At 42.8% G+C, this 22,251-nt stretch overlaps 1 protein-coding gene across 4 annotated transcripts; it reads left to right on the top strand.

Moving 5' to 3' along the window:
• The first annotated feature begins 4,427 nt into the window (after positions 1-4,427).
• On the top strand, positions 4,428-21,790 carry POLG2 (DNA polymerase gamma 2, accessory subunit). Of its 4 annotated transcripts, none has more exons than XM_088444183.1 (9): positions 4,428-4,513; positions 6,170-6,715; positions 7,515-7,641; positions 8,244-8,349; positions 10,878-11,036; positions 12,452-12,592; positions 20,060-20,140; positions 20,541-20,641; positions 21,549-21,790. In XM_088444183.1, the coding sequence occupies exons 2-9, from the start codon at positions 6,238-6,240 to the stop codon at positions 21,712-21,714; spliced, it is 1,359 nt and encodes a 452-aa protein (XP_088300309.1). In that variant the 5' UTR covers positions 4,428-4,513; positions 6,170-6,237; the 3' UTR covers positions 21,715-21,790. The 4 variants fall into 4 exon arrangements, with proteins under 4 accessions (XP_088300309.1, XP_088300308.1, XP_088300307.1 ...); XM_088444182.1 differs by having other exon boundaries at positions 6,170-6,730; XM_088444181.1 differs by having other exon boundaries at positions 6,170-6,738; positions 7,515-7,645; positions 10,887-11,036.
• Positions 21,791-22,251: the final 461 nt, after the last annotated feature.

Genomic DNA, 22,251 nt, shown 5'->3' with positions numbered 1-22,251 from the left:
TTCACCTCTGCGGACGCAGCTTTCGGGCAAAGGATTTCTGTGCAGCTCAGGAGCATCCCCTCCCTTAGGAGAATAGCTTTGGGACGTCCCAGTGTAATCCCTGTGTCACCTATGGAGTGAAGAAGGGAGATTTATGTTATTACCTGGTTAAGTCCTTTTCTTTGAGATCCATAGGGGACACCCACCCTGATGCACCTGGCTTGCAGGATTTTGCTGTTTCTGGTTCCCCTGTCAGTTTCTTCAGGTGGGTTTGTTTCTGTGTGTGTGCCGGTCTTCCTTCTCCTTCTTCTCGCTCCTGGGGCTGTGTGGGGTATGGGGGAGGAGGAGCCTGGGCTGCTGGAGTGTCAAATGTTTAACTGTTTGGTACCCAGAATCTCCTGCCAGCCTATATCCCAGTGTAATGCCTGTGTCCATTATGAATCTCAAAGAAAAGGATTTAACCAGGTAAAAACATAGATCTCCTTTTTTTTAAATCCCAATACTGAAATCAAGGAGGACGCGTGCCCGAATGAAGGTAAGCCGGGGCGCCCTTAGTGTTAGCCGTGGGGGGGAGGGGTTAGGTTGAGGCAAGTTAGCGGGGTTATCATTAGGTTTTGGGGGGTTAGGCATGCCTATGGGGGAGGGTTAGGCACTAAGGGGGAAGGGTTAGGTTTAGGCACAAAGGGGGGAAACTTAGGTTTAGGCACTAACGGGGTGTGTTGGGGTGGGGAGGGTTAGGCTACACGGGAGGGTTGGGGGGGTAAGTATACAACCAGCCGGCAGGGTAGGTAAAACAAAACTCCCTCCCTCACCTTTCTCTGCCTGCATTGTGGTACTTCACAGACAGTTCCATCAGATCACCATTTAATGGTTGCAGATTCAGTCATATTTGACTGATTCAGTAGAAATCCCACTTATCCACAATAGGAGATTACATTTCTAAAATGTGACTTGCAGTGAGCATAAGGCATACAGCTGTCGTTCTCATAGCAGTGCATTTTTCCCATAGCGCCTTACATGAGCTTAGATTATACCACACCATGATTTTGTTACCAACGATTTTATGAACGATTTTCTGTCAGATTATCTGTCAGATTTTTTAAAGTGTAATGGACGATTTTTTTGAACTACAAACGATTTTTGCATATTCCCTTAATGAAAATCGTTGAGTTGACAAGTCTGACTGAACTGCAAACTACAAACGTGAACGCACATGAACGATTATCGTTCGCCTCAGAAAATGAACAATTTTTTAAAACGTTTAACGATAATCGTTCAAAAAATCGTTATGTGTGTATGCAGTTTAAGATCAGGTTCACTGTCAACAGCAGCTGGTAAGAGGGTTGTAAATCCTATATAATATGAAAGGTAATATATAAAAGTAAACCAGCGCTGGCTAAAAGCAAATTAAAAAATACCTATTACAGAATGGTTTTATCAATAAAATATTAATGAATCCAATAAATGTTGGTGTGCATTAAAAATATATAAATGAATAAAAATACAGACATAAAATGAATTATATGTTAAATAACCATCTATCATGATCCTATATTCCTTACTGGATTAGGACCTCCACCGTATGGATTTAGCAGCAAAGTTCTTTAAATATTGTGGTTCCCCAATTGTTGTAAGCACTTCAGAGGCGGTTGTTAGATGCAAGCGGTTGCACAGAATCAGGGCGGCCGCTTGCATCCTGAACGGCCGCCTCCTCGTCGATCTTTAAGCTTAACGACCGACCAGGTTGATGGTCGCGATGGTGATCACCATCGCGACCATCGGGGCTTACGACCAGACCCTAGGGTAGGGTCTGGGCACTCGTAAGCCCCAGGGATCTTTCTGCTCTGATGGAGCAGGAAGCTCCCCACTGACATCACTGATGAAGTCAGTGCGGCCACCCACAAAACGGTAAGCGTTCCTTAAGGAATGCCTGTTTTGGAAACCACCCCCCCGGCCCGCCTACCAAATGGGGGCAGCTGTCGATCAACATCGACAGCCGCCCCTTTGGTAATGAGCTCCGGAGAGACAGAGTTTCTCTGTCGCTCCAGGGCTTGTGCACGCGCAGTGCGGGCGCTGCGCGTGCGCAGGCCAAACCATCGAGTCGGTTACGAGCGAATTGGCACTTGTGACCAACTCTGAATGAGGTCCTTAATCCTTGTAAAGTGGTGCTCTAGGGGTGCACATAGGTCATAAGCTGCAGTCCAGATGATCAGGAGAGAAATAGTGTCCAAAAGTATATCCACAAGCAAGGTTCAGGAGTCCATATATTAAGTCCAAGGTGGTATATATAATATAGTAGAACAGTGGTTCTCAAACTTTACTTAACCCAGAGCACAAACTTCCAGTGGTTCTTTACATACCAAACACCACAACACCCACCACCCCAGTTCTGTTTAACCATTGTAGTTAACTTACCGTAGGACTCCTTTCCTCTGAGTTTCCTCTTAGTCTCCCGTCCTCCTCTCTATGACAGACGCTATGATACTGAAGTGGCTTCCTGCCTGTTTCCCGGATCCTCTCTGGTTCTGAAAATAGCCAGGGGATAGATGGAACTTTATTTTGACAAGGCAACTCAGTATCCAGTGAAGCAGGGGAGAAGAGTGAAAAAGCACACTCTCCTCACCATGCTCTGTTGTTTGCCCAGAGCACATTCTGGAGAATGGGGTAGAGCGAGAAAGCACACTCTAAGGATGGACATCGGAAGCCCAGGCATCAAATGATAGCTGGGCTACCACCATCTAAACATAGATACAATTGTAACTAACCATCGCATCAAAAGAATTTGATTAAAAAAAAATTCTGATTATTTGCGTATGTGCAAAAAAACGCGTGTGCACGTGTGCAATAGCAACCCACGGCAGTTCCTGATGTTAAACAGCTGAATTCAGTTATATTTTAACAGTGGATGGCCATAGCTTTCACACCACTGGATGGCGGCTACGATCGGAAAGCTGCCATTTAATGGTGAACCGGCCTTTCTTTTTTATCATCCCAAATACATTTTTCATGACACACTATGGTGTTGCGACAGTTTGAGAACCATAGTAGACAAAACATGTCATAGAGTTTGCAGTATCTAGAATTATTGTTAATATAGGTGATGCCTCTTACCACCAGTTGCATATACAATTTGTTGTTTTCCCACCTACACTAGAAACAGCACAACACACATATACACTGCAACCTCCAACATGACTCGTTCCACCAGGTGCAAAATGCTTTGCTCCTGGACTTCTCGACTAATTTATGATTGCAGTCATCTGTGTTGTAGGGCCTGCTCTTGGGGTGTTCGACCAGGGGCGCCACCCCATAGAGGGCACATCCCCTCCCAACTTCAGCAGGACAGCAATGTCCCGCTGTTCCACCTGTGGGCCGAAGTGTCCCGCAGGTGGTCAAATCGGGAGGTAAGGCACCCCACCGCTGCAGTTGTGCAGTGCCGGACTCCGGAGTAGCTAAATGGATGCTGCACGCATGCACGCGACATCCATTCAGTGCCAGAAGCCCAGCTAGTGACAGAGTGCTGGGCTCTTCCCCAGCCTGACATTACACAGGAGGCGTGCCTTGCGAGCACACCCCCAAATAACGTCACTTGGGCATGACCTATAATTAACCACACCTCCAATTTCGGTCGCACGCGAGTGACGGGCTTTGGGGACCAGACCGGTAAAGATCGCCGCAACCCCTGGAGCCGGCCCTGCTGTCGTGAAACACCTTTCTCATCAATTAGTTAGTTCAACACAGGTGACTACAATCATAAATTAGGTGGGAAGTCCAGGAGCACAGCATTTTTGTACCTGGTAGAACGGGTCATGGAACGGGTCTGGAAGCTCACGATTCAAAGTGACAGATTAATAATAAAAACTAGCAAAGCATATAGAACACACTCCTTGGTGTACAATTATTGTCTAAAAAAATTAAATGGCTATCGCTTAATAGCCGATAAAACAGTCTTCCCCCCAGGGGCGCCGAGAGGGGGGGTGGGTACAAATTACCCAGGCCCGGGCTTGCGTAGGGGCTCAGCACCGCTCCCCCTCCCTCTTAAGTGACAGCAGCCCAGCACACTGGTAGACTACTCGTGGGTGCTAAGGCAGCAGCCGGAGCAGTCTCCTATGTCTATGGGGGGAGCGATCACGCTGATCGCGCCCACCCATTGGTTGTGCGCCGGGCTGAGAGGCGCACAGCGCCCCCCTTTTTTGTGCTGAAATTATTTTTTTCCTTCTAAGGGGGCGTGGCCACGCCTTCCCGCGTTTAGGTCACGCCCCCTGTCACCTGGGGCCGGCGCGGCTAGTCGCAGCACACGGGCAGATTTCATTCAGACTGAGGCTTAAAGCACAACGCTGCAGCAGTGCTATACTATTCATAGTGAGGCTTGGAACGCACAGTGTAGTTCTCTTTTTCATGGTGTGAAGCTTGGAATGTACAGCGCCATCCATGCTTCCTGAGGCTTGGAACGCATGGAACCTTTATGCTGCAAAGGGCGTTCAAGTGATGCTTCATTTAAAAGCACATGGAAGAAGAAGGGGCAGAGTTGTAGGTCAGCATAACTGTCTTTTTGTTAGGAGTATGTGCAGTAACATTTATTAATGTCATGTGATATTTACAGTATTAAACGGAAAGGTGAGGAGTGCACGCCACGGTTGTATGCAATGTATAGCGAGCACTACTCTTTATTCTCTTTCAGGCAGTCAGCCTGGCCACCACCCACATCCCCTGCGAGGCAGTGTCCTGCTGTCCTTGTTTTATTTGTTTCCATAGTAACTTTTTTTTTTAACATTGATTTAAAATGAGCTCCACAGTGTGAGTACGATAGATACATACACAATGTTGTTTGCTTGTAGGCGATTATTCACAAATATTTTGTTGCATACTGGTATTGTGTGCTGACCTGCTGTCCAGCTACCCAGCACAGCACTGCCCATCACTGTTTCCACTATCCATGTTATAAAATATAAGCCAAGCCATGTTGGTCAGTTGTCTGGTAAACTTTATTTGTAAAAGATAGTTGTACAGTAGAACTAAACAGGATGAGAACTCTTATTTTAGAGGCATCTAATAATATACTGACTGTACCTGTTCAAAATATCTGCCCATATTGACTGGGAGTGGTCATGCTGATCTTATTATTATCTAGTATTTTGAAACCTCTGCTATATCATACTATGCTGCTAATGGCAGTATTGTTTTCATCCACTAATATGACAGGGCGGTATTCAATTGTATCACCCAACAGGAGCTATTCAATTGTTGCTCCTGTCGGACGCGATCAGCTGCTGGAGCACCATTTCAGCTCGCAGCCCCATGGGGGTGTGAGCTGAAATGGGCGAAAAGTGACCTGTTTGGACGCCCAGATGGCACTTTTCACGATCGAGCCCAGCACTTTGGTCAGTGTGAATATATACAACAATTGAATAGCGCCCCGCGATCTCCCGTTACTTTAGACGGGAGATCGGGCGCACTATAACAATTGAATACCGCCCTATAACACTAGGGGATTTTCTGACATAACAGCTATTTATTCTATCATCCAAGAAAAACAAAGTAAGGTGACTAGACTGTGACCAATGGCAGAGCTGGTTATGTATATAGCTGCTATGAACCTGTCGGTTTGCATGGCTCAGGACCCATCACTAGAGTGATGGCACTTGGAAAATAAAGCAAGGAGCTTGGGAAAGTTCAAGCACTATTGTTGTACATGAGATTGTTAACTGCTCTGGTGGCCCTGTTTATTCCTCCTGCATTGATGAACCATTGTATTGATGGATTCACCCTATGGGAAAACTTTATCAGGTATTCCTAGCTATTAGCAAGTTGTACGCATTTATTAGCTAAAGACTCAAACAGTATATTGTGAGTAGTTGGGGGAAGGCTGAGAAACTATTATGAGCCATCTGCTTCAAGGTGATAGGAACTGACCTAGCTTAATAAGATGAAATTATTCAACAAGATTGTTCTGTGGCTAACGATCAGGTATCCACTAAGTTCTTATGTTATTGGTTGCTATGAGTTTTAGCATGCTCTTGCTCTTTCACCATTGTTATGAAATGATCTCCATATCCAAATATTTTACCCCATTAGTGAGCATGCTTATTCTTACCAACAAACAAGTAAAATATACTAATGTACTTTTATACTTTCTATTATTCCAGTGTTTTTGTTTTTTATAGTATTTTTTTTTTTTTTTCTGATACAGGAAATTTCCTTGGTGCACGCAATGTGGCTATTTACAGAGACAGTCAATCTATGTAACCTGGATTTCTGATGTTTTCTTATGTGATCCGAGTGACCAGGACAAGGGAGAGGTGGACAGCATTAGAAGTATGTAAAAGTTTGCTATGCCATAGGATTAGATGGTATATAGCTGGGCCTACAGATCAGTTACAAGATGTTCTGTTTGACTTGTGTCAGCGCAGACACTTTATATTGGGAGAAAAGCTGACCACAACCTCTCTTCTAAGAGGTTTTCACAGCCTGGGGCCTTTGGGCATCGAGCTGAAAAAGAACCTGATAAACGAATGGTGGAGTATGCTACTGCTGAAGAGAGAACAGGTTCTTTCTATAGACACCTTGCATCATTTACCAGGAGATTCCACTTCAGCAAGAAAACCATTACTAAGGATTTGTCCTGAATCTTGGCTAGAACTACTACAAAAAGGAGACTTAACCAAAGAGCAGCTGGTTGCAATGTTAGAGGAACATGTGGGACAGCTGGGAGCCCTTCGCCAAGATCTTTTGTATGGTAATGAGTACAGAGGTCCTACGGTAACTGATTTCTCATACAACAGATAAGTTGGATATTTGGGTTTTAAACCAGAGTGTAAAATTCAGTCTTAAATGAAGTCTTGTGGATCATATCAAAAGTTTTCTAACTCCACTGATGGCATCCCCAAGACACCATTTAAGGTAATGAGGAGAGAATATCCCACCTGACTTTTATATGGGCATAGGTGGTAGCATAGAGTGGAGGGTGGTTCAAGGGGAGACCAATTCTTTAATATATAATTCAGTTTTGGAACATTATAAGCAAACCCTGATCCCAAAAGATTACTTACCTGGGATCTGGTGAGTTCCCCTGCTTCTTGCATATGAATTGTGCTGCTTTGTTCGTTCCTGCTGTTAGTGCGTGGTCTATGTTCAGTACAATTTACCAGGAGCGAGTAAAATTTAGTGGTAGCCTGCTGCACTATCCTCGCTCCTGCCGTTCAGTCTTATTATTCGATTTAGGGGTGTGTGTATTGACCACCAACAGCACACTGCTAGAAGCAGTGCACTGAACAGCCAAGGCTGTGAGGGATCCACCAGATGGTATAAACATTGTACACTTGGTTAAGTAATCATGTGGATTATTCTTATTATGGTGGGTGAAATTATCCTGTAATAATATTTTCAATGTTATCTTAAAGTTTCACCTGATAATTTAGATGGAACAGATTCTGGATGCTTTTGTAACTTTATTAAACCTCTGGTGAGCTATCCTAAGTGGAGAGAAATGACTCAGCAGTGTAATCATTCCATATTCTTTATGGTCTGTGTTTCAGGTGCCTTGCTGCATTATGTCCCCTGTCTGGAGCTGGTTAATAGGAAACTACCATTTGGCATTGCAGAAGTTGGCAAATGTTTTAATTCCTTCTCAGATGATGAACATAATGGCCTGCCTCTCACTCGGTTGGTAAAGCATTGCTTTTGGCATACCACAAAGTGGCAGATTAATCCTATATAGCTTGTACTCCTATCAAATGTGTCAGCCTGGTAGTTCGCAATGGGGGTTCATGCAGCCAGACTATAACAACTGGGGGGGTTATAATGTTACAATTTAGAAAGGCTTGTCACCATTTTGTTCAACCATTAAGCACATAGAGCAATTGAATATCTGTAATAGAGGAAAGTGTTGTCCTAGTATTTAAATGAAAGGGCAGTATGAATGTTCCAAGCACATGCATGCTGCATATCATCAGAAGTTGTCAGGGATTGTGGTGGAGGGGCATAGGGTCTTTGGTCTATATAAAACATGGTGGAACTGTGAAATAGCTGTTTAAACAATTCACAAATAAATCATATATATATATATATATATATATATATAAGTGTGTTACTTATCTGTCAATCATAGAGTTTCAAATTTCACAACTAAAGTCCAAAACAAATTGTGGTTAGAAGAGTAAACTTTATAATTTCAGGTGGCAGGAATAATATGACAGTAACTGCTACATTTTTATATATGATTTCTCCACTTCCTATCCCAAAAGCATGGTGTCTTTTTATTTCAGGATGGGAGAGAGAACTGTGGCTTCGCTCACTTGGTTCAGTTCTGCAAAAACATCGGGTCAGTGGCGAGACTACTGGCTGCGTCACCGACTGCTCTGGTGGCAGAGGGTGAGTGAAATATTGATCTAGAACCTCTGCTTAAGAATTATATTGTCCAATATCAGTTTAAGGATAAATCGGAAAAGGAGGAGTGACATCTTGGTGCAGCAAATGATTTGTTGACTATCAATCATATACCACCATCTCTAAATACATCTTCCTCCCATCGTTTTAATTAACTATGCAAATGCATGTAGGTTTCATAACTTGGTTTAAATGTTACCTCCATTTAGCAATAATTAGACAGTGGAATATTTGGCTTTGTGGATAACTTTTTAACAACTTGGCTCCAGTAAAATAATGAAAAAAAGTCAAAGTATAAAAATAAAACCCTGCAAAATCTGGGAGGGACAGCAGACCATTACCCAGACAGTCAGTCGTTAAAGGCAGGATACCCAGCCTTTTTGTAGGCTTATGTTCTGTGGATGATCTATGCCTCATAGTCTATCTTTTTGTTTTTTATTTTTCCTGTTAGACACCAGAGAGGGAGCTTTTGTCTGGAGGGACTAGTCCTTATTAACCCATAGACAAATGTCTGTTCACCTTATTTTTTTTGTAGAAAACTGGGAAGCAGATTTCCTAAGCAAACACATTCTTTACCCCAGGTAATGGGGTCTCTTAATCTGGAAGTCTTCTGACAGATTGTAGACCAGATGTTATCATGATGGGATCTCTATTGAACCACAAGGTGGAGCTCTAGAACAAGGCATCCGCAGGCATTTATGGTAGACGACATGGCTGTTCCTTACTGATCTAGCTCAGTTGATCAAGAAGGTACTAAGGGATATATTTACTAAAGTAAGAGTTTTTAGAAATGGAGATGTTGCCTATAGCAACCAATCAGATTCTACTTAACATTTAACTTGCACCTTCTAGAAAATAATAGCTAAAATCTGATTTGTTGCTGTGGGCAACATCGCCACTCCTATAATCTCTTACTTTAGTAAATATACCCCTAAGAGAGGGCTTTAGGGTCATTCTGGTCGGACAGACTGACTCAGAAGGTCTTGGTTCACAGACATTCTAATCAGTACAAAGGGTCCAATTTGGCGCCTGCCTTCCGAAATAATCTGCCAGATCTGTTAAGTGAGAACCTGAGGGCCCCTTCCTTCACCTAACTTTTGTCGACTGCATGGTTGTTGAAACCATGATTCCTAAAGCAAATTATTTTTCTGTCTGTGGGATTCAGACCATGCTCAGGGCTCAAAAGCAGGTGTGATATGTTATGTCGACATTCAGAATGTCGACATGTTCTGAATCTCGACATGGACGTTATGTCAAAATACACAATGTCTACATGATCACAATGTTGGCATATCGATATAGCCCTAAATCTAAAATGTACTGTCAGCATTATGTACCTGAAGTGTGGACCTTCTCTCAGGAAGTGATTCATTTGTGACCTCCATACATCCCACCAGTAGCTTTATGTGATATCAGTATGATGGAGACAGCCTTACAGCACTCTCCATTGAAACCTTTGGAATAGGGGAAGTTAAATGTTCTTACATGGAAGAATTATTTCCTGATAATTTCCACAGCTAGGAGAGTATCTGTCTTGTGGCACTCTTTTCCTCCTCTTTCAAGAGGACAAGGCTGATCTTGTATATAAGTATAAGTCTCCAGAGTAAAAGGGATCTCTCAACTCTCTTGACATTATTTGGGGATGAGGGATTGATGGCCTTAGGATCAGGGATTTGCTTAGGACAGATCATATTTTGTAATATAATTCGCCAGACTTACAATGGGGCAGGAAGTTCTGTCCCTGACAATTTGAGGTTTCATTCCACCAGATTGGCCTCTTGGTCGGCGCAGCACAGGGTCTCAGCTGAACAGCTGTGTGTTCTTTGGTACATGCCGTCACAAAATCCTCAATTTAATGCTTCTGCATCCATAGGTGCCACTCAAAGTACATAAGATGCTGTGTACCCTTCTTTAGGCACCGCTTTGGGACACGGCATCCAGTGTTCTCCAGTTGGTTGTCAGAAAATGGAAATTTTGTATTCAATAAATTATGTTCTTTCAGCCCATTGTGATACTCTGGACAACCATCCTTGGTGCTCATTGTTCTTGTTTCCGTTGTTCTCCCCTCTCCCTCTTGTTGTGTATTCCCGCTTCTGTCCTTAGGGACTTTGGCTGTCAGGGACTACAATCTTTTTAAAACAATTGGGATATAAAGGGAGAGGAGGTTGATGGTTATTGTAAAGTGATCAAGCTCCTACCTCTGCAATCTCTATGCCCAGTTGTATCCTGTGAACCCCAATGAATTGAGAGAAAATGATTTGACACAAGTTCAAAAGTCCAATTTTTTATATTTGTCTGGTTAGGGACTAGTCCATGTGAAAACTGCAATGACATGTATTTCACCGGCAGCATGTAACCACATTCTGCTTTTTACTGCTTCCACAGATAAGTTATCTACTCCCCATTAGACCACTGATTTGCTAAAAGGGATCAGTTTTGTTTTCATTATTGGGAGTATTTTGCCGTTATTAAAATTCTCTTCCGGCGGTGACTTGTACTCTGTTAATGTCCAGTTTTCCCAGGTGCCGTCCAGATTCAGCAGTGACCATCAGGACAATATGTCTGTCATACATTATCACTTCCCCTGGGGAAAGGAACTGATTGAGAGCCTCTGCTGCATGGATGACACTTCCCTGACCCAGATGCATTGTGGGGGCAGTGCTAAACTCCACGTATGTTTTAGATCTATATTTTTCTATTTATTATTAACTAAATTGGCATTAAAACTCGGATGCAGACATACAATTAATTGCTTTCCACAGATGTGCTACATGAGTTGTAGGTATCTAAAGCTGGCCATCCACTATACAATTTTCTGTCATGTCTGTCCAATCTGGGAGCAAATGACAGTCAATCATATAGTTTTAAACACTGAAAAAAGGACAACAAAAATTGTTCAAATTGGTTACATTTGTGTGTTTTAACCAATTTGTCTGAACAACCATTTTTGGCTATTTTCCAGTGTTTGTGAGCAAATGGACGATTGTCATTGGCTCCCATACATTACCATGTTTTCATTCCAACCAGCCAGATTGCACAGATATCTGACAGAAAATTGTATAGTGGATGGCCAGCTTAAGAGACAGACCTCAATATCTGGAGCTGTATTCCAGTATTTGAGAGGATAAATTAAGGCAACATGAACAGTGTCTGAGCATGACATAACAATAGAAGTGATTTAATAACCGCAGAATATGCAGTTCACAGTGCATTATATCTTTAGAAAATGTGTTTGTTTCCAGTGCACATTCCCAAATACAAAACCACACTGAAAAGCAACTAGCAGGTTTAGATGGAAATGACTCCTGCCTACTATTACTGAAAGAACTCAAATTAATTCATCTTCTCAAACTCATTAGTACAGGTCAGACTAGAAATATTGGGATTTAGCTCTCAAAGCAGTATCTAGAATCAGTCATTGCTCAATTACTACTAACCTTCATACCTGATAACTCAGACTCTGTATTCACCTAGGAAGATTGCATGCTCATATAATCTATTTTCTCATTGACAGGGGAAGAGGTAGAGATTACTGTGTAGAGCAGGGGTATTCAACATGCACCCTTCCATCTGCTGTGGAACTACACATCCCAGCATGCCCTGCCACAGCTTTAGCATGCCCTAATAGCATGTGGATGTGTAGTTTCACAGCAGCTGATTGGCCACATGTCGAATGCCTCTGGTGTAGAGGGTTACTGTTGCTGCCAAAGGTAGATGCAGTGTAGCACAGTGGAGTTATAGTAACTTTTGGTCGATGATACTTCATCAGGTCACTGTAAAAGGTGAAGCACCCTTCTGCAAATCCAGGGGGCATGTGATGCAGGTTATTTAGGAAGAGTGCCTTTGACTATCCCCATGAGAGAGGAGAACGTTGGGTCATTGATGCTTTGCCAGAATATACTGCCTACTTTGCATTCTAGTAGGCTCTGAGTTATCACCTGTAGGTTGTCCGACCCAAGCAGGGTTTTAACCTTTATGTAACATACAGTGGTTCATATTTGTTCACATGTTGTTTTTAACCTATCTGAGAATAAAGGCCATATTTATTATAATGACTATATTTCCTTTGCAATCTCTTTCACCTCAGGGCCGGGATGGCAGAAAGTCTGTTATACCACATGTTGTGTGGGTGAGTGGTGATCTGGACCGTGCTTTGCTGGCATACTTATCTGACGCATTGCAGCTGACAGAAAACCAGTTGTCACGGGGCAAAGACCAACAGAGGATGGTGGGTTCATACATATCCTGATCAAGAGGAATATACATAACAAATAGGCATTTACTCTGCACAGAACATTGGCAGAACTTATAGAGTAGGTGGTAAGAACTTGTATAACTTTCTATTAGTTAAACAATAAAAAAAACGCCCACAAAGATGTATTTTTATAGTTGATGGAAAGGCAAATTATGCATTTAAAGTGATTGTACATATAGAAAGCTGAAGTGTATACTAATGATTAAAGTGTATAAATTGTACACAAAAAGGGTATACAGTGCCAAATTAAATAATTCTAATGCAAAGTATTGGTGCATAATAAATACAGTTCAAAAATAGTAAGTAATGCCAAAAGGTTCTTATTCTTATATAACAAATAATGATATTAAGGGGCCTATTCATCAACACTAAAATAAAGTTTTTCATGACATTTCCCTTGATTACCGTTATTTTAGTATTCATGAAGAGACTTAACACAGGAGATATCACTGATATCTCCTGGTTAAGTCCCCCTGAGAATTTCCACACTCCCCATTCATTAGTATGGGGATATGGAAATTATGTTATTCATTAAATTCCGAAATTATGTATTTTTGGAATTTGATGGAGTTACTATTCGCCACTGTGAGGTGGCGAATACAGGTGACACCTGCTTTCAGCTGGGCAGGTCCCCGGCATCTTCCTCCGTTGCTCTGGTAACTCCTCTGGCTCCGGTGGCTGCTCGGACACTGTGTTTTCCCAGCAGAACACAATAAAGTTTAGAAAAAAAAAAAAAAAAGTTTTTTTTTCTCTAATCTGTACTGTGGTCTTTTGGGAGAACACGTGTCACAACAGCTCCTGGAGCTGGAGGCGCTGCAGCGGGTAGGTAAGTCGGGGACAGGGGGAGGTATGCGGAGGGGGGGTTTGGGGGGGCAACCAAAATTACCGGAGATGTAGGCAGTGCTGCGCATGCGTTGGTTTTAAGAATGTAACAGCGCATGCGCAGCACAGATTCCAGCTGCGGTAAGTTAGTGTAGTGAGGGATAACTATCTATTTCCTGAAAAGCTGTCATCGCAAAATTGACAGCTTTTCGGAATAGATAGTTATGGAGAGAAGGAATGATGAATTCCTCCGGTAATTGGGTAGAACGCCATGCGAGTTCTAAACCTAATTACCTCCATTGATTTTTAAGTTATGATGACTAGGCCACTAATATTGAGCCTGGGCTTATTTCTCATGTTTTTGGTTCAAAATACTGCCTGATGTTGTCTTAGCTGCTGTTTATCCAGCTTATATATGGTTGTCTTGGGTGTCTTATACAAACCCTTGTTAAATTGTCGGCCTGTATACCTGGGAGGTTAGTGTATTCGATTTTAACCACTTAATTGCTAAGTATGAATCTGAAGAGGTGGACTGGAAGTCCACTATCTCTCTTAGCCTGGCACCTATAGATTTGGGGGCTCCCTTGTTTGAAAGAGAGAAGTCCTCACTTTCAACCTACTGTATGTGCCCCTTTAGAAGTTACTTTCTGGTGATCATTGTGATCACTAGACAAAACCTCTATACTGCAGAAAAATAATGAGGTCATGGGGGACAGGGGCACACTCATTTGAAAGAGCGGAGTCCATTCTTTCAAATGATATGGCTTCTTACAGTATCACCCCATACTACAGAAAGCATTGTTTTCCAGAGATGGGATGGGCACTAAATATTACATATCTCTCATATGTCCACTTGCATTCTCAGGGGGCGCCTTCATTTGAAAAAGTACAGTCAGGTGCATAAATATTGGGACATTGACAGAATTTTCATATTTTGGCCTCTATTCACCACCACAATGGCTTTGAAATGAAACAAACAAGATGTGCTTTAACTGCAGACTTTCAGATTTAATTTGAGGGTAATTACATCCAAATCAGGTGAACGGTGTAGGAATTACAACGGTTTATATATGTGCCTCCCACTTTTTAAGAGGGTCAAAAGTAATGGGACAAACTAAACAATCCTAAATCTAACTTTCACTTTTTAATACTTTGTTGCAAATCCTTTGCAGGCAATTACAGCCTGAAGTCTGGAACGCATAGACATCATCAGACGCTGGGTTTCATCCCTGGTGATGCTCTGCCAGGCCTCTACTGCAAATGTCTTCAGTTCCTGTTTGTTCTTGGGGCATTTTCCCTTCAGTTTTGTCTTCATCAAGTGAAATGCATGCTCAATCGGATTCAGGTCAGAGGATTGACTTGGCCATTGCATAACATTCCACTTTTTAGCCTTAAAAAACTCTGGTTGCTTTTGCCGTATGCTTCAGGTCATTGTCCATCTGCACTGTGAAGCGCCGTCCAATGAGTTCTGAAGCATTTGACTGAATATGAGCATATAATATTGCTCGAAACACTTCAGAATTCATTCTGCTGCTATTGTCAGCAGTCACATCATCAATAAATACAAGGGAACCAGTTCCATTGGCAGCCATACATGCCCACGCCATGACACTACCACTACCATGCTTCACTGATGAGGTGGTATGTTTTGGATCATGATCAGTTCCTTTCCTTCTCCATACTCTTCTCTTCCCATTACTCTGGTACAAGTTGATCTTTGTCTCATCTGTCCAGAGGATGTTGTTCCTGAACTGTAATGGCTTTTTTAGATGTTGTTTGGCAAACTAATCTGGTCTTCCTGTTTTTGTGGCTCACCAATGGTTTACATCTTGTGGTGAACCCTCTATATTCACTCTTGTGAAGTCTTCTCTTGATTGTTGACTTTGACACATATACACCTACCTCCTGGAGAGTGTTCTTGATTTGGCCAACTGTTATGAAGGGGTTTTTCTTCACCAGGGAAATAATTCTTCTGTCATCCACCACAGTTGTTTTCCGTGGTCTTACGGGTCTTTTGGTGTTGCTGAGCTCTCCGGTGCGTTCTTTCACTTTAAGAATGTTCCAAACCGTTTTATTTGGCCACACCTAATGTTTTTGCTACCTCTGATGGGTTTGTTTTGATTTTTCAGCCTAATGATGGCTTGCTTCACTGATAGTGACAGCTCTTTGGATCTCATATTGAGAGTCGACAGCAACTGATTCCAAATGCAAATGTCACACCTAGAATCAACTCCAGACCTTTTACCTGCTTAATTGATAATGACATAACAAGGGAATAGCCCACACCTGTCCATGAAATAGCTTTTGAGTTGATAGTCCCATTTACTTTTGGCCCCTTAAAAAGTGGGAGGCACATATAGAAACCGTCGTAATTCCTACACCGTTCACCTGATTTGGATGTAATTACCCTCAAATTAAATCTTAAAGTCTGCAGTTAAAGCACATCTTGTTTGTTTCATTTCAAAGCCATTGTGGTGGTGAATAGAGGCCAAAATATGAAAATTCAGTCAGTCAGTTTCCCAATATTTATGCACCCGACTGTAAATTGTAAAAGTTCCCTCTCTCAAATAATGTACCCCCTTAGTAATTTTTGTCTGGTAATCACATGTGATCTTAATCAGAAAATTTACTCCCAACATTACAGTAAACAGTAAGTTTTCTGGACAGGTCTAATGCCAAGAACTTCCCTCATCGTGGATTAAATTTAAAAGCAGTAGGTTTTCTAGTTTTCAGTATGGTATGCCTTGATGGGCCACTGTATTATTCCTACACATTGTGTATTCAAAGTGGGGTAAACTAGCTAAAAATTAAACATTATTATTACTTTTTATTATCTCTTATTTATATGGTGTCACACAGGCTCCACAGTGCTGTACATAGGTGCAAACGGGAACATAACTGTACATATTCATAATTACATAATGCAGTGCTCAGATTACATAGGAAGTACAGAGGGGGGAGAGCACTGCGCATCACAGTTTACAATCTAGAGGATTAGGATTTTCAAGTGCAGATTTTATTATGAAAACCTCTGTGTAATCCTTATTTTTAGGGGGGGGGAATCTATGTAGGTAGGAAAATACATATTTGTTTTCTGGGTTTTTTTTTTTATGCCAATAAAAAAAATGATGTGTTTGATCATTATGGGTAGATGTTTGCCATTTAAGAAGAGAGGCAGACTAACGGTATTCTGTGTAAATAAACAAGGTATCATTTGTGTAGCTACTGCATAAACAATTTTTTTTTGTTTATGGAGCATTTTCAACCAGGTACTAAAAGTCCTGTACGTTTCGCATGCCGGACTTTTCGCCAACATCGCTGGTTTTCCCTGCGGAAAAGTATCCGCGAAAACGGAACATGGTGAATTTGAATCCAGCAAAAAGTGCTGTCCGATTTGGGGAAATCAGCCTGACACCCCCCAAAAGATGCACTGACATTGGGGATCACTATAGATACCCCCGAATAGGCCTGCTGAAGGTATTTGGGGTACTTAAATTATCTCAATAGCTGCTAATTAGCGTCTTTGCAGAAGTGGTGAATAGCATTTAACAGTTTTTTTTAAAAAATAATTAAATTAGTCCCAGCAAATTTGGGGTACATGAAAATGGGTGCTGGCATATTTTGAAGTTGTTAAAGTGAAGTTTTAAAAAAAAAATGTAAAATCCACCTGCCGCAAACACCTGCAATCTTAAAAACACCTGGGGCATACTTGGGGACGCCCCTGGAGTCTATTTCGCTAGTTTTTAAGTTTGTCCCCCAACTTTCATTTTGGGGGGGCGAAAAAAAAAAAAAATCAAAGTACTTTTTTGGGGTGTTAAGGTAATTTAATTTTTTTTGGTGTAACTTTTTTTGACACCCTTTGGGGGGCTGACCAAGGGTGCAGGGTGGTTCCGCAAGTTTGCACCCCAAAACCTCAATTCTGCACTTTTTTTTTGCCAGCTTTTCATAGGCGAATCTTTTTCACCTATTCCAATGCATTGACCTTCCGCACCGGCGAAAAGTCTTTGGAATTGAGAACGGGGAAATGACGTCACCGGCGAAAACTTTTAGCCGAAAACGGCTTATCGCGGCTAATTGAATATGCCCCTATGTTGCAATGTGACTCTCCCAAACAGTGGCAGCATAAATTCAGCACATGGATTTGACAAACCTCAGCAGCTATTAGATTAAATGCAATTTTATGGTGTTTAAGTATAAAAGTCCTAGTGGGATATGTCGGGTAGCAAACGTAAATGTATTGAACAAAATATGAATACTTAATATGTCCATTATGCAAGACGTGCGCAGATTGGGAGTGGCAACCACTCCTGAGAGAGGCGTGGGCTGACCTCTCTCAGCCAATGAACGCTCAGACATGGCACTACAAAGGTCTGAGCAAAAATGTTACCTAGTTTGTGGGTCAGATATTTTATTTTGTTTGTTTTACCGAGACCAAGGATATCTACAGGGAGAGGAGGACCAGTCCAGATAATGTAGAGGTGAGTATGTGTGAGTGTGTATGTATGTATGTATTAGAACTATATTGTCATGGTGTGTGTATTGTGTTTATTTAAACATTTCTTTACAGGTGAACGACAGGTACCAAGCGGGCCCTTAATGCTCCGCATTCTGGTACTTGTAGTTCTCCAAGTACCAGCATGCGGGGGAGGCTTGCTGGAACCTGCAGTTCTACTCGTAAAGACAATGTTTTCACTTCTTTTTTTTATTTTACACTACACTTATACACTATCAACCGGACCCCCCCCAGGGGTGATGGCAATAGCCCCGGGCTATCAGCCTGGGCCTGGGGTGCCCATCTAGTGGGGGGGGGGTCCCCAGGGATCCCCGGCCTGGTCTGACTAGCGGTCAGGGTTGATGTTTCCGCTTGGTGACCCGGTGAAAGGGCTCCCCGGGCTGTGGCATCAGCCCCCTGCTAGAAAAAGTCCGGTGCTGGTTCTGGAAAATACAGGGGGACCCTACGCATTTTTTTCCTTTGTATTTCCAGAACCAGGACCGAATCAGAGCCCAGTGCTGGTTGCGCAGAATGCGGGGGACTCCTACGTCGTTTGTCCTCCATATTTTGGCAACGAGGGCTGGTTCTGACTAGCCCGGTGCTGGTTGTGCTTAGATATGGGGGACCCCTACGTCGTTTGTCAACCGTATGATGCACAACCAGCACTGGGTCAATAAAAGCCCGGGGCTGATTGCTCTTTGGAGGGGGAGGGGGCACACCATTTTATTTTTTTAATTTTCACAAATGGATGGATGGTTCTCACTGAACCATCCCTGCATCTGTGTTTATTTTAATAAAGACAGGTGCATGCATCACGGATCTCCCTCACCCGTGCATGCATCAGTCCTTTTTTTAACAAAAAAGGCTGCTCAGACAGTCAGACACACGATGCATCGGGGCGAATGATTGTACGTGAGATCATATGAACGTAAGCACCAAATCACACGGACGGGGCTCCCAGGAAGCTGCCGGGGAGTTCAAGGGAAATCGTATGCTGAATCGCATCTTATGCTGGTTGTACTAGTGTATGGCCAGCATATGTGTTGGAAAATGTAATGTTTTTGATGTCAAAGAAACTATCCCAGACTGGTGTGCCAGGGGCACTGATGTGATCCCTGACAATTTTGTTGAGAGAATCGGATATCGGAAGTCTAGACTTGCTACTAAGGGCCTGATTCAGCAAAGATTGCAACTGCGATTACACACGCAATAGGCCAATTGTTGCATTCTGCGAATGCTTAGCTGTGCGCATGCGCGAACCAGCCACTGAGATTAGTGACTACGCAGACCCATCACACAGTGATTGACAGGAAGTGCCGTTTTGGGGGGCGGTGAAATGCAGGCCTGCCAGTGCGTTTGAACGCTGTTACGTGGGCGTGCATAAATTATCCACTGCAATGTCATATGCAGTACTCGTAGCGTTCGACGAGGTTAGCAATTTCTGAGTAAGGTCAGAGCTTGTGCAAGTGTGCGTGAGGCTGCGATGGTAGTCGATGGTTTTGCAGTGTTGCTAAACATTACGGATGTGTGTAAAGTAAAGTGCGCGTCCTTATATAGTGCTGCGGCGGCATAGTGATCGCAGTGGATTAGCATATCTTCGCAGTGAGACTGCGCGCTTAATCGCTATTGCCATTGCATTTGCGATCCTTGCTGAATCAGAACCTAACAGTATAGGTATATTCCTTTTATTGAGGATGCTACTGCATAGCTCTTAGTTAGATCTGCCTGAAGGAGTAGATGTGTGGTGGTGTCAGTCAAAATGTTATTATCATTTGTAATCTCCCCTACCTTTTAGCAGGGTAGATAGCAATTTATTTTTTTAGTTGTGACAATTCTTTAAAGTTCCCAGCATGTATCTATGTCCATTACTTCCTTCTGTGATGGCACATTCCACTTCTATACTGCAATTTACTGTAAGGAAATAAACTCTTCCTTGTTGGTTTTGGAACCTCTGCCTCTTGTCCCAAAGGAAGACCACGTGTAATCTAGAACGCCTTTGGGGAATTAATTGAACCAAACTATTTTCAGTTATATACACCATTTGATGTTCGGAATGATAGTCACGAGCAGGGTAGTTCCTGGAAAAATATCAGTGTTGTATAATTCTAACTCCTGTTCTGTTTCAGGTGCTGAAGATTCACCCGTCTTTAGCCCCTATCAAAGTAGCTGTGGACTTGGGAAAAGGTCCTGCTGTGGATTTACGTCTGGTTTGTAGACATAATTCTTTTTTGCTGGTTCACTTCACATAGATTATCAGTGTTTTGGAATCTGCCACAGTCTGCAAGATAGTTTTTCTCATTTACTGTGAAGTGCTATGCAGTTAGTGTTCTGCATTGCTGAATTGCTTTGCTATGGCATGTTCTTAAGAAGATAATTTCTTAGCATTATGAATATTGACATAGTTACATCTGACCGGATATCGAAAGCGCAGTCGGCACCATCTTATTTAAAAAAAAAGGCTGTTGTAATGCATTAGTGAAGAAGCCATTGTTATTATAGATTTCCTTTAGATTTTTATATAATTTTCAGTCACTAGTGGTGTTTATCTAGAGAGTACTGAGAGTCTGAAGGGGGATTAACACAATAACACAGGTCTGTGGCTCTTAGGTTTGTCAGGGATTGTCTGATGAGCTGCGAGAGAGCAGGATTTCTGTCTGGCCTGGATACCTGGATACTCTACAGACCCCAATGGAGCAGCTGTTTACAAAGTGAGTGGGGGGCTGATGCTGGTGGTTGATAGGAATATATGTGTGATATTGCTCATGGTGCAGGCCAGGTTTTACTGAACAGTGGCCCTGATTCAGAGCCGGACGCTCTGACAGAGCGCTCGCTCTGAATCAGGGCCGTCCCTCCTTCATTTTGGAGCGGCCTCTTGGCCGCTCGCATAGCTGTGGGTGACCACCCACAGCTATAGCGAGCGGCCAAAAAGATGGTCGCGATGGTCAAGACCATCGCGACCATCGGGCATGCGACGAGACCCTGCGGTAGGGTCTCGCTGCCGCAAGCCCATAGACCCAAAAGCACTCCCACTGACATCACTAGTGATGTCAGTGGGGCCGGCCCCAGATGGTAGGCGTTCCCATGGGAACGCCTACGTCTGGGCAGCCACGCCCCTGGCACGCCCACCAAAGGGGGCGTGCTGTCAATCACCATCGACAGCACGCCCCCTTTGGTGCGAGACCCATAACAACGGCTTGGCCGTCGTTATTCGGGTCTCGCGCATGCGCACGCCGGAGGCGCCTCCGTTGTGCGCATGCGCACTTGGGCACCATCGACCCGCTTGCGAGCGCTCAGCGCTCGCGGGCAGGTCAGAATCAGGCCCAGTGTGCACAATTAGCAATATCACACACATAACCTTCAGACATTTTCCTTAAAGCAAGTGTGCACCTGACATCTCCTGGTTCTCTTTCACTCAATGCTTAGGTGGGAATTTACTAACTACTGGTCAAAATGTTAACCCCTTTTTATCCAATTTTATTGAAATTTTAGGATTTCAAATTCAGTGAATAATCTTAAATGGCACAAAGGTAAATTGTAAACTGTTAGAAGTTAAAAAAGAAAAGTTTAGGTTAACAAAAACTGAAGTCATAAACAAGTTTTAATTTTTGGTTGCAGGTACGATGAGATGGGGGTCATGTTCACAGTGCTGGTCAGTGATATCACGCTGGAGAACGGGCTACTTCAGCTGCGCAGTCGAGACACAACTATTAAAGAGACAATGCATATCTCAAAGTTGAGAGATTTCCTGTCACAGTACATAACAGCCACCAACAAACATTAAACAATCTGGGATTTGTGATAGGCCTGATAATTGTGGTCTTTGAGGAATCTCAATGCGAGTTGCATCTGATTTGTATACTGACTTTTACTTATAAATTCTTTATTGTTTTTTTGTTGATTTGCATTCTAATTTTATATATGGACTTCTATTTTATTACTAGTAAAGGGACCCGGCACATGCTAGGTCACCTTGGTCTTCTCCCCGCCACATCTTTCCACTGTTCCCCCATCCCTCGCAATGCTGCAGTTACACGTCCTGTGCAAGAAAGTAAAATGGAGTACGATTTGGAAGGTACAGTGTGGAGAACGTAGGGTGCATTATCTGCCGCCTTATCTATCTAGTAGAGTGACTGAGAGAGACTCCCATACTCGGGAGAGAGCTACAAGGGGAGGTAAATCAGTTTTCTGTACTGATAAAGTTAAGGTATATTGAATGGATAAATCGTAGATTGCTGCAAGTGAGTTGCAAACAGGTCTCACATTCCATAGTGCATAACAAAAGGGGAGGGTTATGGAGATATTTGGATGGAAACGTTTA

This window comes from Taudactylus pleione, unplaced genomic scaffold (assembly GCF_031769625.1).
Source record: "Taudactylus pleione unplaced genomic scaffold, aTauple2 ptg000351l, whole genome shotgun sequence".
Taxonomy (NCBI): domain Eukaryota; kingdom Metazoa; phylum Chordata; class Amphibia; order Anura; family Myobatrachidae; genus Taudactylus; species Taudactylus pleione.
This window is presented reverse-complemented; position numbering and strand designations above follow the sequence as displayed.